We start from the raw sequence: 15,614 nt of genomic DNA on the forward strand, positions 1-15,614 counted from the left end.
CTAAACGGCCATACAGTATTGACGATGCAATTTAGAATTACAACGTTACAAGTAAAAATCGAGAATCCTTAATGTAGTTGAGTAAAAGTACAAAAGTATTTTACTCAAGCACGTTTTCAATTCCTGACTTTTACTTGTAACAGAGTATTTCTACATTGCAGTATTGATACTTTTACTTAAGTAAAAAATGTGAGTACTTTTTCCACCACTGACCTGTTGATAAAGTTGTGTATTCAAACTGCTGCCTGACTGCTGCTGCTGGTCAGCGTTGCCATGTTGACTTATTATAAGCGATTTTGGGCTATTTTCAAATAGCTGATTGCGTCTTTTGGGCTTGTTTTCCTAGACCTGGTTGCTTATCTCTCTCACAAAACCTGGCAACACTGCGCTGCTGATAGCAGCAACAATGGCGGCTCCCATGTCGTGGAGGAGGCTGGTGTCCTCCGTGTACACACCGGCCATCGCCGGGGTCTTCACCCGAATATCTGACAGGTTATTCGGGTTACGGGACAGGAGGAGAGGGTAAGGAATGACTTAGATCCAGAGCAGGCCAGAGAAACACCACATAAATGGCGTCCATGGGCTTGTTTACTGTGTCTAGCCCTGAAACATGGCTGTCATATCATGACAGTCATGACGAAACTTCAACCTGTTCTTTTCAGTTTCTCCATTTACGGCCCGTACATCTACATAAACGTTCAGATTACAAATATAAAGTATTGACCCCATGGCCACGGATGTTACAATTATGTACGGGTCCTCAGAAGTACACGTATCATGCCGTATTGTTCAATAAAAAGCATTTTAACCCGATTGGTGGCCATTTTCTCAACGTTATAATGTATCAGAGTGCAATACCCCTCCCAACCAATAGGGTCGCGTAGTTGAATGTATATGGGGAAAAAAATGGAAGAAAATGGCCACCGATCGGATTAAAATGCTTTTTATTGAACAATACGGACGATACGGGTACTTCTGTGGTCCCGAGTAGAATTTTAACATCTGTGGCCGTGGGGTAAGCACTTTATATTTTAAATCTGAACGTTATTGTAGATGTACGGGCTGTAAATGGAGAAAGTGCAAACACCAAGTTGAAGTTCAGCCATGACGTGACGGACTAGCGTCGTGTGATCCATGGCTAGTCTGTCACCCTGCATCTCTCCTCTCCTGTTTACGAAACAAGAGTCAAAGTAATTAATTACACAGTACCTCAACAACCATATCTATTATATACATTTTTATATTTTAGGCTCAGTTCATGTCATATCTGGATGCTATGTCGGTGTAATTAATGTTTTTCCCCCATTCATTTTGCAGCAGTTGGCCTGGTTCATCATGTTACATAATTGCTGTAACATTGTGTCCTGACTGCAAGGCATGTTCCCATAGTAGTACACTACACACCTTGCAGTGGTGGGAAAAGTACTCAAATCATTTCTTAAGTAAAACTATCAATACTGCAATGTAGAAGTACTCTTGTTACAAGTAAAAGTCTGGAATTCAAAATGTACTTGAGTAAAAGTACAAAAGTATTGGCATCAAAATGTACGCAAAGTACCAAAAGTAAAACTATGCAGACTGTCCCATTTCAAGTTTTCAAATCTCTTGAAAATAGAAGATCTATCAGGTAATGTATGTTTTGTAATAATAATCGAAATCTACAATGTAACTAGTATCTAAAGTTTTCTTATAATTGTTGTGGGAGTAAAAAGCACAATATATATATTTTGTAATAATATTTTTTATTTACTTTTTCTTTTTTCACAGAAAGCTGTGGCATAATTGTATTCAAATAAACAAACTGGAATGATATACATTAAAGACATAATACAAAGAGAACAAACAAAAACACAAAAAACAAAACGCAAAACAATAACAAATAAAAGGGAGGGCAAGCGGCATACTACAATGACCATACGACTATAGATACACACGCAGTTAAACATTCATATACAAAGAAACACACAAGAGCACATCAAAAGGCAAATTGTAAGAGTACAACCGGGGCTTTCCAATCCAAAGAATCACTTTCCAATCCAAAGAATCACTTCCCTTACAAATCAAAAAGCACAATATTTGACTCTGTGGTGTTTCTCAAGTAAAAGTAAAAGGTATAAACATTTTGAAACACTCCAGTAAATTAAAAGTACCTCAAAATTGTACTTAAGTAAATGTGCTCAGTTACTTTCCACCTCTGACACCTTAAGCCCTAGCTCTCTCCCCAGTGCACTTATTATTATGATATAACTTGTCCTTTTCAAACCCTTCTCAATATGCCAATTATCTTCCCTTTATATGATCTCCCAAGCTTATTATCTCTAAAGAACAGAACACTGTGTTATAGTACTCACCTGAGCTTAATTTGATCTGGGAATAGCCTACTTGTATGGCATCATGTAACATGGAAATTGACTGTTGTGCGTTGGTAGATTCGCCTCTGGCATGGCTGGTTTATAGCGACACAGATCACTTAACCACAGATTTAAGTTTCATATATCCGCTCAATTAACGTGGACAAACTTTAGACATATAAATGACAGCCCTGCAGGCAAATCTGGCTGTGATTCTGTAGTGGTTGGTGGTGGATATATGGAATACAAATGACGCTCGTCCCAAAACAAGCTCGCCCTGGTTCAAATCCGATAACCTCGGAACGGTCGCCAACAGGTATTCCTAAACGTAAACTCAGTAAAACTATGCCTAATCCTAACCTTAACCTCAGCAAAACAAATACAAGAGTACAAGAACCGCTGGGGGGCGAGTGTGTTTTGGGGCGAGTCTTCCGGTTACCGATGTATGTAAAGGGTGATTGATACCAAAAATAGCAGATCTTTAAAGGTATCATGACATTCATTTTCACTTTTTTTATTTTCAATGTTTTATTTGGGGTTTTATGACCTCAATTACACCCAAAAAACCTGAACTTAAAACATTCAGTGGATTTTCTGTGGTCTGGGGTTTTCTGAATAATTAGGCTGAAAAGTAATCTGAGCTTGGCCCTTCGACAGTGAGGTCACTGTCGAATAATCCCGCCCACTCTCCTCCTCGCCCCTCCCCTCCCCTATCCTTTCCTTTGGGGGGGGCGGAGCAGAGGCGATGATTGACAGGCAAAATCCCTCACCAGCGACACCCGCAGGCAAAGATTTCTTTTTTCATTGCAGTTGAAAAGGCTTTAGAAATGTGAGAGAAAAACACCTGCCATGGATCACTGGAATGGAATTTTCACTTAATACTTTTTGTACACTTTTGAAGGACCAGGACAAAGACTTTGAATGTGGTGTAAAAGTGAATGTCATTAAACCTTTAAGCTCACAAGTTCACAACGCGTGAAAATCAGCCATTAAGTGAGATGCAATGCCTTTTATAGGAAGTGCAATTAGAGATGTTATGTCCATCACATGGTTTAAATCAAATCATCAGACCAATGGAATCCGGTGCACACACACACACACACACACACACACACACACACACACACACACACACACACACACACACACACACACAGATTACAATGACGTACTGAATAGTTCTTCTGTTATAAACACATCTAGCCTTACTTTATTCACTTTAGTCTCCATTTCTCTGCAAAATTCCCTTTTCTTGGCACCCTAGAACAGTGGTTCTCAACCTGTGGGTCGGAACCTCCAGGGGGGTCCCCACATGATTTAGGGGGGGGGGTCCCTAGATGACAGTAAAGTGACAATTGAATGACTTTTAAGACCTTTTCAATACCTAAAAAAAATTAAGAAAAAAGACCACTACTGCATCAAAGGTAATCAACAGACTTGTAACAGAGAGAGGTCCTCTGTTACTTCTGCTTGCACATGTAACCCTTACTTATTGAATGACATTTGCACTTTTATTAATTTGCACAGTTTACCTTAGTGCAATAGGGAGAGAGCAATATATTTGTAGTGTGATGTTGTTATTGAGTTTTGATTGAATGCTTAACATTACCGGTTGTGAGTTTCAGTAGATTGGGCTGGACCATAGTCAGGATGTCGGTGGGGGGGGGGGGGGGGGTTGTGATGTGCGTTTGCAATTGCTAATATTTATGTTGTAGTATAGTGCGAAGGATGAAGAATCATTATTTTTGTAGTTCATAGAGATTTGTCATGTATTTATGTGGGTTAAATGTATAGGTATATTACTGTATTTATTAAGGTTTTAGATTTAGAATACACCCCTTGTAATGGCGCAGTCCAGGCTCATTAGCTGCAGCTTGGTTTAATATTTTATTTGGACTCATAACTGGCCAGCCTGCGTTTTGTAAACGGTGCTCTTATCATTCTACCATCAATCACCCTCTATCTTTGGCTAGTTAATAGCCAGTAACTCTTTGACCCTTTGGGGTCAGGTAGGAAGCCTAGTACCTTGCATAAGGTTGCCGTCATTGAGCCAACCTTTGTAGTTTGCAATGATGACTGCAATAAAACTCATGATGGGGTTTAGCCCAAGCTATGAACACAAGGAAGCCATGGTGCAACAGTTAATTATTTAATTGGTTATAAAAACGTATCGATTATCGCTCATTTAATACAATAATTGATTAATAATCAACGCCTGTTTTTGGCATGTCATCATTATAGGTGAAAAGTTTCAATAATGTAAAAAAAAAAAATCCATTTGTATATTGGCTTTCTTGGCCTATTGTTGCACAACACAGTTGCACGACAAAGTATAAAACAACACTTAAGTGGTTATTAATTTGTTTATGTATATATAAATAAAAATAAAACATGCTTCTCGGCGCCAGCGATCCAGGCACCTAGGCTGAATGTAGCCTGACAGCGTGTCACAGGTTCGAGTCCCGATCCCGACGGCCATTGCGGCATGTCACTCCTCATCTCTCTCTCCCCATTTCAATAAAGGCATAAAAACCATAGACGTATAAAGGTAGACGCCTCCTCCGCCTCTGAGGCGTCTTGTATCTCGGGCGGCATTTTGGAGAAGGCAAGCTTCCTGTCTGACTACTGGCCAATCACAGCACGTCTTTTCCAGGACTTGTCAGAATCTAGTTGTATAAAAATATATCGGGATGTTTTTATACGACTAGATTCTGACAAGTCCCGGAAAAGACGCGAACAATGAATTGCAGAGGCCAATGAAGTATCTAGGTTTCTATATCTATGATAAAAAAAAACACGCTTCTTGATTATAAGATTAATTGGAAAAGTAATGCATAGAATAATCACTAAGAAGATGAAAATCGATGGTTGCAGCCCAATAAGAAAGTCGTCTTTGCAGCAGTTATAAAACGATGCGTCGTCACATTAAACTGCATGTGATTTGATTGGAAAAGAGCCCTTAAAACCGCCGTGAAATCCCCCTTCCTTCCACATGTCGATGCAAGAGCTCCAGCGAGGCATCGTCTCATTGTCCTAGACTAGAGCCTCCAGGGGCGTTGTGTGCGTTGTGTGTTGTTTGAACTGGGTTCAATGTTTTTTGTCTCTCCCCTGATGGTTTCACTCAGACAGTTTCTTTAAGCTGTTGTTTTGCTCCTATTGTTCTCTCCTCGAACCCGAACTCTGTGTCCCCAGACTGTCAACAGCAGCCAGCCAGCCCAGTGATGGAAGAAGTACTTAAGTAAACATTATCAATACCCTATTGTGGAAATAGTCTGTTACAAGGACAAGTTCGGGCATTCAAAAATGTTCCTTGAGTAAAAGTACAAAACGTCCTATTTCATACGTTTTCAAATGGATAAAATTATTTAAAAAAATCCGTTGAAAATAGCAGATCTACAAGCTCAGCATGTGAGCTTGTAGATCGGCTATTTGAAGTATATAGGTCTGAAGTGGTTTTGTAATAATAATCTAAATCTACTACTAAAGTTTTCAAATCATTGTAGTGGAGTAAAAAGTACAATTATTTGCCTCTGAGATGTAGTGGAGTAAAAGTACTGAAAACTGAAAATACTCCAGTAAAGTAAAAGTTACTTTCCGCCACTGACGGCAGCGCCTATGAAGACAAAATAATGCAGCGAAATGACTTCTGACTGCATGTGTGTGTGTGTGTGTGTACTTATTTTATTTGACTATACTTGTGAGGGCCAGATGTCCTCACAAGTATAGTAGAATTTGAGAAAGAGACATTGTGAGGATAAGTTTCCTGGTCCTCCTCACTAGAGAAATGTTATTTTTATGCTTGCAAATATTTGTGGAGTTAGGCTTTAACACATTTAGGAAAAGAGTCAGGTTAGGAATAGCTCTTTTGCGTGTTCGGTTTAAGGGTTCGAGGAGGCTCTGGTGTGGTCACCCCCGAAAATAGCCGATCTACGAGCTTGTGAGCTTGTAGATCGGCTATTTTGTGTGTGCGACACAGGAGCGCAACTGAGTTATAACTCAGGCTTTTAGGGTTAAACATGTTGATGTCCTCCTCAAGTACAGTAATACAAAGTGTGTGTGTGTGTGTGTGTGTGTGTGTGTGTGTGTGTGTGTGTGTGTGTGTGTGTGTGTGTGTGTGTGTGTGAGAGCAATCTGGGAACCCATTGGCAAAAAAATCACAGTCTCGCCTGAGGTTCCAGCTCCATCCTACTTCATTTAATGTGGTGGCAGAGTCAGACTTGTGACGGATGCGGCAGAGAGAAAGGGGAAGAAATTGGGGTGAATTGAAGGTCACTAGACAGAAGCCACACACACACACACACACACACACACACACACACACACACACACACACACACACACACACACACACACACACACACACACACACAGACAGTAATCATCAAAACCATATGTATTTTGTGGTCGTTGGCCTGGGTTTCTTTTGTTTTTCACTTGATAGATTAATCGATTATGAAAGTAATTAGTTAGTTCCTTACTCTGTTGCTTGATTAAATAACCACTGAAGAGACCTACGGTATTTTATTTCACCATTGTACAATGAAGTATATTCTTCATCGTGCAATGGTGTTGTGTGGTGAAAGTTGAAGAGCTCACAAGCTCACAATGTGTAGCAATTAGGAGACGCGTTGAACAACATTTTCCACAGTTTTTGTACGTTTTAGAATATTTTTGGGAGCTTGTAGATCTTCATTTAAAAATCCTTTTGGAAAATATTTTCCTATATTGACATGCTCAAAATAGGGATGCCACGTTGTAAATGGTTTAAAAAGAAATCCAACGACTGTGTGAGTGGGGTGACTGAGGTAGCGCTTCGTTTCCCCTTCATCCCGCTGGCTCTGCCGGCTGGGGCGCATGCCATTGTTGGACTGCGATGTTGCGGGATCAAATCTGCATCACAAGCTGTTGTCTCACGTGCATCTCATGCCACTTTTACGATCTCTAGTCTCGTGACAGTGTTCTATTTGAAGACTCAAATCTGCGTGCTCAGCAGGTGTGCTGTCAGGTAACAGGAGTGTATTCTTTACTCTGTGCCAATAGGATACAGAAATAACATAAAAAAAACAATTGTGTCAAGGTTCCCACGGTCATGACATTCCTGGAAATATTTTTAGAATTTGAAAAAAAAAAATCCAGGCCTGGAAAAGGTTTGGAATGAATCAAATGTTTTGGAAAATGTTTGGATATATATGGTTTTGGTCAAAATTTTATATATGTAACATGGTACAATTTAGTGCTGTGCTGCACGAGCTGAGCGGCCTAATTTATACAGGACGTCACGTGACAAAAATAATAGATCGACAAGCTAACAACGCGTTGCACTGTGATATGTTGTGAGCTTGTAGATCTGTTATGTTTTTTCACGTGTCCCTTTCACTAGAGTCTATCTTGGGGCATTGATAACACACTGGAGTAAGAGCCTCATTATTGCACCATATGAGTGAACCAATCTACAAGCTCACAACGCGTCGTGAACCAAGGTGAACACGACGCGTTGTGAGCTTGTAGATCGTCTATTTTCAAATAGCAGTATATACTGTATGTTGAAGTGCTCTTGGCAGGGTCCCCACGGTCATGAAATTCCTGGAAATATTTTGAAATAGAAAAAAAAATAATCCAGTACTGGAAAAGTTTGGGAATTGATCAAAGGTCCTGGAATTTATCAAGGGTCCTGGAAAAATATTTGGCTATGCATTGTTTTTGGCTATTGATTTTGTTAATACAAAACATTTTCATAAACATGTATAACATTACACGAAATATGTAACATAAGTAGTTTTTCGCCGAACGGGCTGTGTGATGGCATATATTATTTAAATAAAATAAGTCATACGGTTGCCATAATGAGTCTTCCAGTGAGCTATGCCCTAATTTTGCACGAAGTTTTTAATGAAATTGTACTATTCTATATTCTATGCTTTATTTTTGCTACACTGCCTATCTTTGGGCATTCTACATAGGAGTAAGAGACACATTATTGCGCTGAATGATTGTTATATAGGCCTGGAAATTGGGCTAAATATTCTGGAAAAGTTTTGGAAAAGTTTTGGAAATTCATTGCTAAAAATGTGTGGGGACCCTGTCTTGGTCTTGGCCCCTTCTTTTGGGCTCGTTTTCATGAACCAGGTTGCTTATTTCTCACTGGCCACTGATCTCTTACAGGTCCTCAGTGCTGCTGCTGGCCCCCCTCCTGGCGGAGTCGGACCCGGCCCCTCTTCACATCTCCAGGCCCACCGGGACCCAGGGAGCGGATGGCAGCCTCCACGCCCGCTTCAGCTGGATGGCGGAGCACGTCCCCGCCTTCAGGGTGCCAGGCAACCACGTGCACATCCTCACCTCTCCTGACCAGTTCTACCAGGCTATGAAGGTCTGGTGTACAGTATATATAATTCAAATTGTCTTGTGTACTGCCTAGAGTGATAGAAATGTATTTGTTTTACACATGTCGAGGCCTTAACAACAGCAATTAGGCAGGAAGTCAACATTTGCTTCACACCTCATAGGTCATGTGTGTCCTCGACCATGGCATTGTAGCAAACAGTTCCAGAGTGTCTGTGACAGATAAAAGTGTCTTGTTAAAACAAGCTCCCCCAAAGCTCGGTCTCTGGTCACTTAATTGAGTCGTGGGTGGGGTGAGAGAGTGACACAGTAATTGATTTGGGGGGGATTTGTTTTTCCAAAATAGCAGAAATAGCAGATGCCCACAGTGCGAAAAAGTAATCTATATAATAATCTCTAAGACAATACTTGATTGTTCTTGTAGCCTTAAAGGCCACTCCACACCAATGATTTGCCATGCAACTCCTTGCAACCATTATCCCCGATGGCAGTTGCAAGGAGTTGCATTGGTGCGGTTGACCTTAAAACTGTTTTGTTGCGACTAGTTGCATTGGTGCTGTTTGGCCTTAAGAAAGAGAAGGGAGAGAGGGATAGAGAGAGACAAAAGCTGACAGCACAATAACCCCAGCAACACTGGGAAAGCTGATAACGCAGAGCTTGGCGGCTTATTGTTCTGCTTGTAAATGTATAAAAATGATATGGTTGTCAGAGAGAGAGAGAGAGGGTAGGGTGACATAAGGGTGACAAGCTGTTAAGGGTGGGGGTGATGCGTGCTTTTAAAAGAAGTCATTCATAGTCACTGCAGAGTGCAGACTGTGCTCTCGCAAAATCGTCTCTGTGCATAACTGTAGTCCCAGACTAACAGTTATGCAGTTACAGAGCCTAGCTATTTGTGACAAAGTGAAGTGACAGCTGAGACAGCTGTGTCACATGTGATGCATGTGACAACAAGCTCGTCAAACTATCCCACATAGGCAGTGGCAGTGCTGATCAAATGTGAATCAAGATTCTGTTATTGCCTTTCCTATTTTTCAGATGTTTTCAGAAACATTTACGTTTGGCTGTAAAATGAGATTGTTTGTTACTTGGCCATGTTGAATACGGCAGAGCAAGATCCAAGCATCACCGTGGCTGGATATGATCCAGGTGCTCGGTCTATTAATCAGAACTTGCGACCGTCTGTTATTCGTAACGGCAGTGGTTTGCTATCACGAAATAACAGCCCGCAGAATCGAACATTCAACCAAGCCATGTGATGGCATGCACACATCACCTGAACAAAGGCACCTCAAATTGTGCATTCGCTTTTGTATTTTGTATTTTTAGTGCCATTGTTACTGCTGTTTTTTATAGATTTTTAATGTTGTTTTTTGCAATGTCTGTTGTTGCTGCAATGTTGAGTCAAAACCCAAGATGTTTTACTCTCTTATACTTGTGTAATAGGATACAGCCATGTATAATGGGAGGATGTAACAATAAAAGAATGTTGAATCAATGAGCCAACCCTCAACAACCAAAAACATGACTGCAGTCATGCTAAGTATGCTTTTAAAGTGTCTTGTTACATTGGCGGTGGTTTGATTTGAGTTTTCTATTTCTTTTTTATTCTCCTCTGATGTTATGACATGTTGTTTGTTTTCTCAGGCACGTATAAAAACAGCCAAGAGGAGAGTGGTGATGGCCTCGCTATATCTGGGAACAGGCCCCCTGGAGCAAGACCTGGTGAGAGAGAGAGTGTGTGTGTGTGTGTGTGTGTGTGTGTGTGTGTGTGTGTGTGTGACTGTGTGTGAGTGTGTGCACACTTTGGTTTCAGTTTTAGAACTTCACAACTAAGGTGTAGTTAATGGAGCTCTTCACCCAATTTTCTGTTTTCTATATGTTCATATATCTGGTTGACGATTCATTGTCACACAAAAAAAATGTATTAACGATTTAATTGTGTTTTGGCATTGAACATTGGAACATATGAACACAATTTTTATTTCCGTTTGGTTTTTAGGCTTCATGATCGCAAATTGCACTGGGCAGATATGACATAACTTGAATACAAAGAAATGACTGACACATTTATATTTTTATACTTTCCAAAAACATGTAATAGTAGTGGAAATACAGTAGCTGGTCTACAAGGTTACAACACGTTCGTGACGTGTTGTAAGCTTGTAGATCTGCTATTTTTTTTAGTTATTTTTTTTACTTTGTTTATTGGATTTTCCACAGAAGCATTCAGCATCAAAAGTTGGCACTTGAACAGACACATAAAAGCTTCCTCCAGTGCGATCCATCAAATACAAAAAATGTCAGTAAACAGATTGAATTATCACCCCAAAACATACAGGAAATACAGGTAATATAAAATATTATAAAACAGATAATCACAGACAGAACAAAACAACAAATCAGTCAAACGGTACATATCCATGACACATTTAAAATCCACATCACAACACTCCTGCCACAGCAAGCCCATCATATCAGCGTTCCACCAGACCTCACGTATCCGTATCCCCAATCAGAGACGGATTCAAATTCCGGACAAATTGAAAGAATGGACCTCATTACCTTCCCAAACTTACTGGAGGAGCCAATCAATGAGAATCTTATCTTTTCTAGTTTTAGACAGTGCAAGATGTCTCTTCTTATCCAATGAGTGTGAGAGGGGGAAGTAGGTGATTTCCAAATATTTAAAACAAGTCTCCTAGCCAATAGTGACAAAAGCCAAAACATCCTTTTCCAATTTAGAGAGCGAGGGCAGTAAGGGGGAAAACCCCAAACAGAATGATTTTTTCTTTTTACATGGAAACAAGTATGACGATTATGCAAAAATAATTGTGATTATCTCAAATAATTGCGATTATGTAATAATTGTGACAGGCCTAATGCTCATTATAAGATGCCACAATCTCTGCCAACTCACTCCGTCTCTCACTGGTGGGCTGTTGGACCGGTCTTAATTAATGGATTAAGTAAAAATGTTTAGTACTTTTTTCACCACTACCTGTGGTGGTGGTTATTCACGCTGTCATAAGATAAGTGGGTGTGTGTGTGTGTGTGTGTGTGTACATGCACCTGTAATGACGGTTCCTCACCTGTTGGTGTGCAGGTGGACTGTATGGAGGAGGCACTGCAACGCTCACAGGAAGACGGGGACGCCCCTGACCTCAAAGTCTCCGTCTTGTTGGACTACACACGTGGCTCGCGAGGTACGTGCGTGCGTGGCACCAAGTATGCGTTTTGCACGAGGCTGATTTGACGTGTCATGCCGCTAAAGATAAACGTCTACTGAATCTGTCTGGGAAAAACCCTGGGCCCTGGCATCAGGAAAGAAACGGGTTAGATTAAAAAGAGAGATTAAACACATACGAAACTAGCCGAAAGTTGGCTATTGACCAATTTCTCAACCTCTTAACTCATTCAGTGCCAAGTAAATAAAAAAATTATCGATTTTCTTACCTTTTTCAAGTAGTCACAGAATATTTATCTCCAGTATGACTGGATCTTTAAGTAATAAGTTAACCAAGAAGTGAATGGAGCAGCAAATCTTCGGATCACGTTATCTTGGGTTCTGGACGTTTTTCCCGTTTTGTTTTTTGGACGTCTTTGACGTCAATGGCACTGAATGAGTTGAGAATAAAAAAAAAAATTAAACTATATTTTTCAATTATATAATACATGACAACAGTATGGCTCTTGTGTAAATAAAATGCCCATAAACAAAAACAGAGCAGACAGACATCACATACAAAACATACACATACACAATAGCATTATTAAAAAGAAAAACAAAACTAAAATTAAAAAACAGCGGAAAAAAAAGACCGACATGGTCATATTAAACAATACAATTACCGGTCATTTGGTAAATGTTACTGTTTTGTTTAGGATACTAAATCAGTCATTGTTAAATGTAACTGTATTGTTTAGGATATTAAACAGGGTCATTGTTAAAGGTAGCCGTAGTGTTCAGGGGGTAACCCCCAGGAAAAGGAAACCTGCTTTGATTGTTTACATGACATTTCTATAAATCAGCATATTGTAGGGAGTAACCAGGATACAAAACTAAAACACACTGATTCTTATGCCTTTGTCTGGGTTTGTGGTGTGTATGTGTGTGTGTGTGTGTGTGCAGGCCAGGTGAACTCGAGGACCATGCTGCTGCCTCTTTTGAAGCGCTTCACCAGTCAGATGCGCGTCTCTCTGTACCACACGCCCGACCTGAGGGGTCTGCTGAAGCTCCTAGTCCCCCAGCGTTTCAACGAGACCATCGGCGTCCAGCACATCAAAGTCTACCTGTTTGACGACAGCATCATCATCAGCGGGTACGTGGCGGACGGTCCACTGTTTGGAGGCCTTTTTACTGCATTCAGAGGCGGGGAGTATAAGAAAGAAAGTTTTTTTTTTACTGCTGTACCTCAAAAATCTATGGTCTTTTAAGATTTAAAAACTTTAAACTTCCCACTCATAACATTTTCAAAAAAGATTTACTTAGAATTAATTTAACAGTTATTCTTCGGGAATTAATCAGCTGATGCAAGTGCATTGCCTTTTAATAGGGATGAACTTCAAACTTCCACTTTATTGTCACATCACAGGCTCCCATCATTTATAGTTTCCAGGAAAATAGCGGTATGAGTAGAGTAAGATAGAAACATACATAGACATATGGTTAGAAGAAGTAAATATACAGTATAAAATATCAGCAGATACTGTGTATATACAGGCATACTTGAGATTAAAAATGTGTGGGAACCCTGTATATACATATGGTGAAGCAATAGAACCGATATGGAACATAGACTTTGTGTGTATAGTCTTATACAGTATGCAGTTGAGATATCATTTAGCAGCATATACTGTATCAGGCATGTCAGTGTACAGTAAACATAGGTTTCAGTTTGAATACAACAGCAGCAGAATGCTCCTTACAGTTTTATACATACATTAAAGAAATCCTGTGTGGCAGCCAAACAGAGAAAAGCAACATAGAACAATACAAGTGATAGTGAACCTGCTGTGGAGATGATTATCAAAGGCTCTTTTCGAAGCTGGCTTGACAAAAGCTGTTGTGAACAGACTGATTGTATTGAGTACATGTTAGTTTCTCTCAATCTCATGTCAAATCGTATTTTCCTATTTGATCTACGTACTTTGAATTGTCAATAGCCTTCAAAAACACACATTAATGCTCAACAGAGAACACTGCGTTTTAAAAAGTGCATTAGAAATGCAGTTTTAGACTTTTACCGTTATACCAGTGGTGTAGTCTAGGTTTTTTTCTGAGGATAGGCTGTGATTATTCCCTCCCACACACACACGAGCACAGTCGCCGATTGAAATAACCTTTTAATAGGCCTGCGTAGTCATTTTGATTATTAACCCACAGTATCAAATTGCATTCTCTTTACTTGCATACTGGGGATACTTTCTAGTGTTGCCATCTGTACAGTACAAAATAATTATCCCTGCAGAGCTCTGTAGTGTACATTTAGTTAATTCATAAATCCATCATCAGCCACTGTGTTGTTATCCAAGTGTTCATATCCTTGGACTGCTTCAGAAAATCTTTCTTTTAAAAGTAGCCTACTTAACCGGTCACACACACTACCATGTTATGTTAATTTGCGGTGTTGCCATGTGATGTGTGTGTGAATGGTTGTTTCTGATCAATGCATTTGATCGTGTATGTACTTAACGGTCCCTGGCAGACTTACCAAACTGTAGATACATATTTTAAAAGAGTACATACTGTGTGTAAAGTGTCTTTTCCTAGACTACACCACTGCGTTATACTTAAAAGTACATTTAAGGCAGTTCCTTTTATGCTTGGAAATGGTACTTCAAGTAGTAATACCAGGAGTATTTCATTTTTTTTTCACAAGCAATTTCCTAGTACGATAAGACTGCTGCAGATGAGAGGAGATGACGTGATTCATTTGAACTGGAATATTGACCGAAAGCTCTGTGATGCTTGTGTTGTCCTCGTAATGTTTGTGTATTTATCATTTCCCCTGTCTAACCTCGATCTCTGCGCTGTCCCCACTGTGTCCAGGGCCAACTTGAGCGACTCGTACTTCACCAACCGACAGGACCGCTACGTGCTGCTGGAGAACTGCGCCGAAGTGGCCGACTTCTTCGAGGAGCTGGTGGAGGCCGTGGGAGACGTGTCCCTGCAGCTTCAGCCGGACGACTCGGTCAGCATGCTGGACGGCATGGTGCACCCGTACAAAGGTAGACGCTCGGCCAGCATGCTGGACACTAGGGCTGTCCCCGACTCAGTATTCACAGCATCTAGTCCAGTGGTTCTCAACCAGTGGTCCGGGGACCACCAGTGGTCCTTGAGGGGGTTCCAGCTATTGGAGAGTTGGTAAACAAATGGACCCTTATCAGATCCTTAACTCTTGAGTAAAATGAAACCAAATGGACCCGTAAGGGTCATTTTACGCTCTCAAGAGTTACATTACTGTTAAACATCTGCATTACTTAATTTACAAGAAGTCTACACAATTAAAGAATGTAGAAGAATTGTTATTTTGACAAAATCTTATCCAACGATAAGTTTTGGGTCTGAGAGTCTAAATCTCATCAAATGGTGGTGTGTGGCTCAAATGACGAATAAATAATGGACCTTGATATGAAATGGGTTGAAAACCACTGATCTAGTCGAATCAGAGTCGGGAGTTTCATGCGACTCGTCGACAAATCGATGATTCGTTTTTATATAGAAAATAGGTCTTAATGACCTTATTGAAGGCTACAATTGCAAGTTATTTTTTTAACATTTAAAAGCAATGAATCCGTTAACTGCATGACGGCAGACTGCTTATTTTGATTGACAACAATCCTGTGTAGGACTACATACAGTCCTGAGCACAACGCTACTGTATCAAAGAGCTATGTGCACATCCACTGGTGCAAGACCAAATA

The 15,614-nt window shown here is 40.3% G+C and overlaps 1 protein-coding gene across 2 annotated transcripts in view; it reads left to right on the top strand.

The window, feature by feature from the left end:
• The first annotated feature begins 389 nt into the window (after positions 1 to 389).
• The window catches only part of LOC308081491 (CDP-diacylglycerol--glycerol-3-phosphate 3-phosphatidyltransferase, mitochondrial-like), a 37,103-nt gene continuing 21,878 nt past the window's right edge, over positions 390 to 15,614 (top strand). For both annotated transcript variants that reach the window (XM_080457866.1, XM_080457867.1), the window contains exons 1-6: positions 390 to 522; positions 8,514 to 8,718; positions 10,335 to 10,412; positions 11,794 to 11,893; positions 12,820 to 13,009; positions 14,740 to 14,918. In XM_080457866.1, coding sequence (XP_080313992.1) covers positions 407 to 522; positions 8,514 to 8,718; positions 10,335 to 10,412; positions 11,794 to 11,893; positions 12,820 to 13,009; positions 14,740 to 14,918 — 868 coding nt within the window. In that variant the 5' untranslated portion in view covers positions 390 to 406. The remainder of the gene's footprint in view (positions 523 to 8,513; positions 8,719 to 10,334; positions 10,413 to 11,793; positions 11,894 to 12,819; positions 13,010 to 14,739; positions 14,919 to 15,614) is intronic.

The sequence above is a fragment of the Gymnoscopelus braueri genome (genome assembly GCF_963280865.1).
Source record: "Gymnoscopelus braueri genome assembly, contig: SCAFFOLD_195, whole genome shotgun sequence".
In the NCBI taxonomy this organism is placed as follows: Eukaryota; Metazoa; Chordata; class Actinopteri; order Myctophiformes; family Myctophidae; genus Gymnoscopelus; species Gymnoscopelus braueri.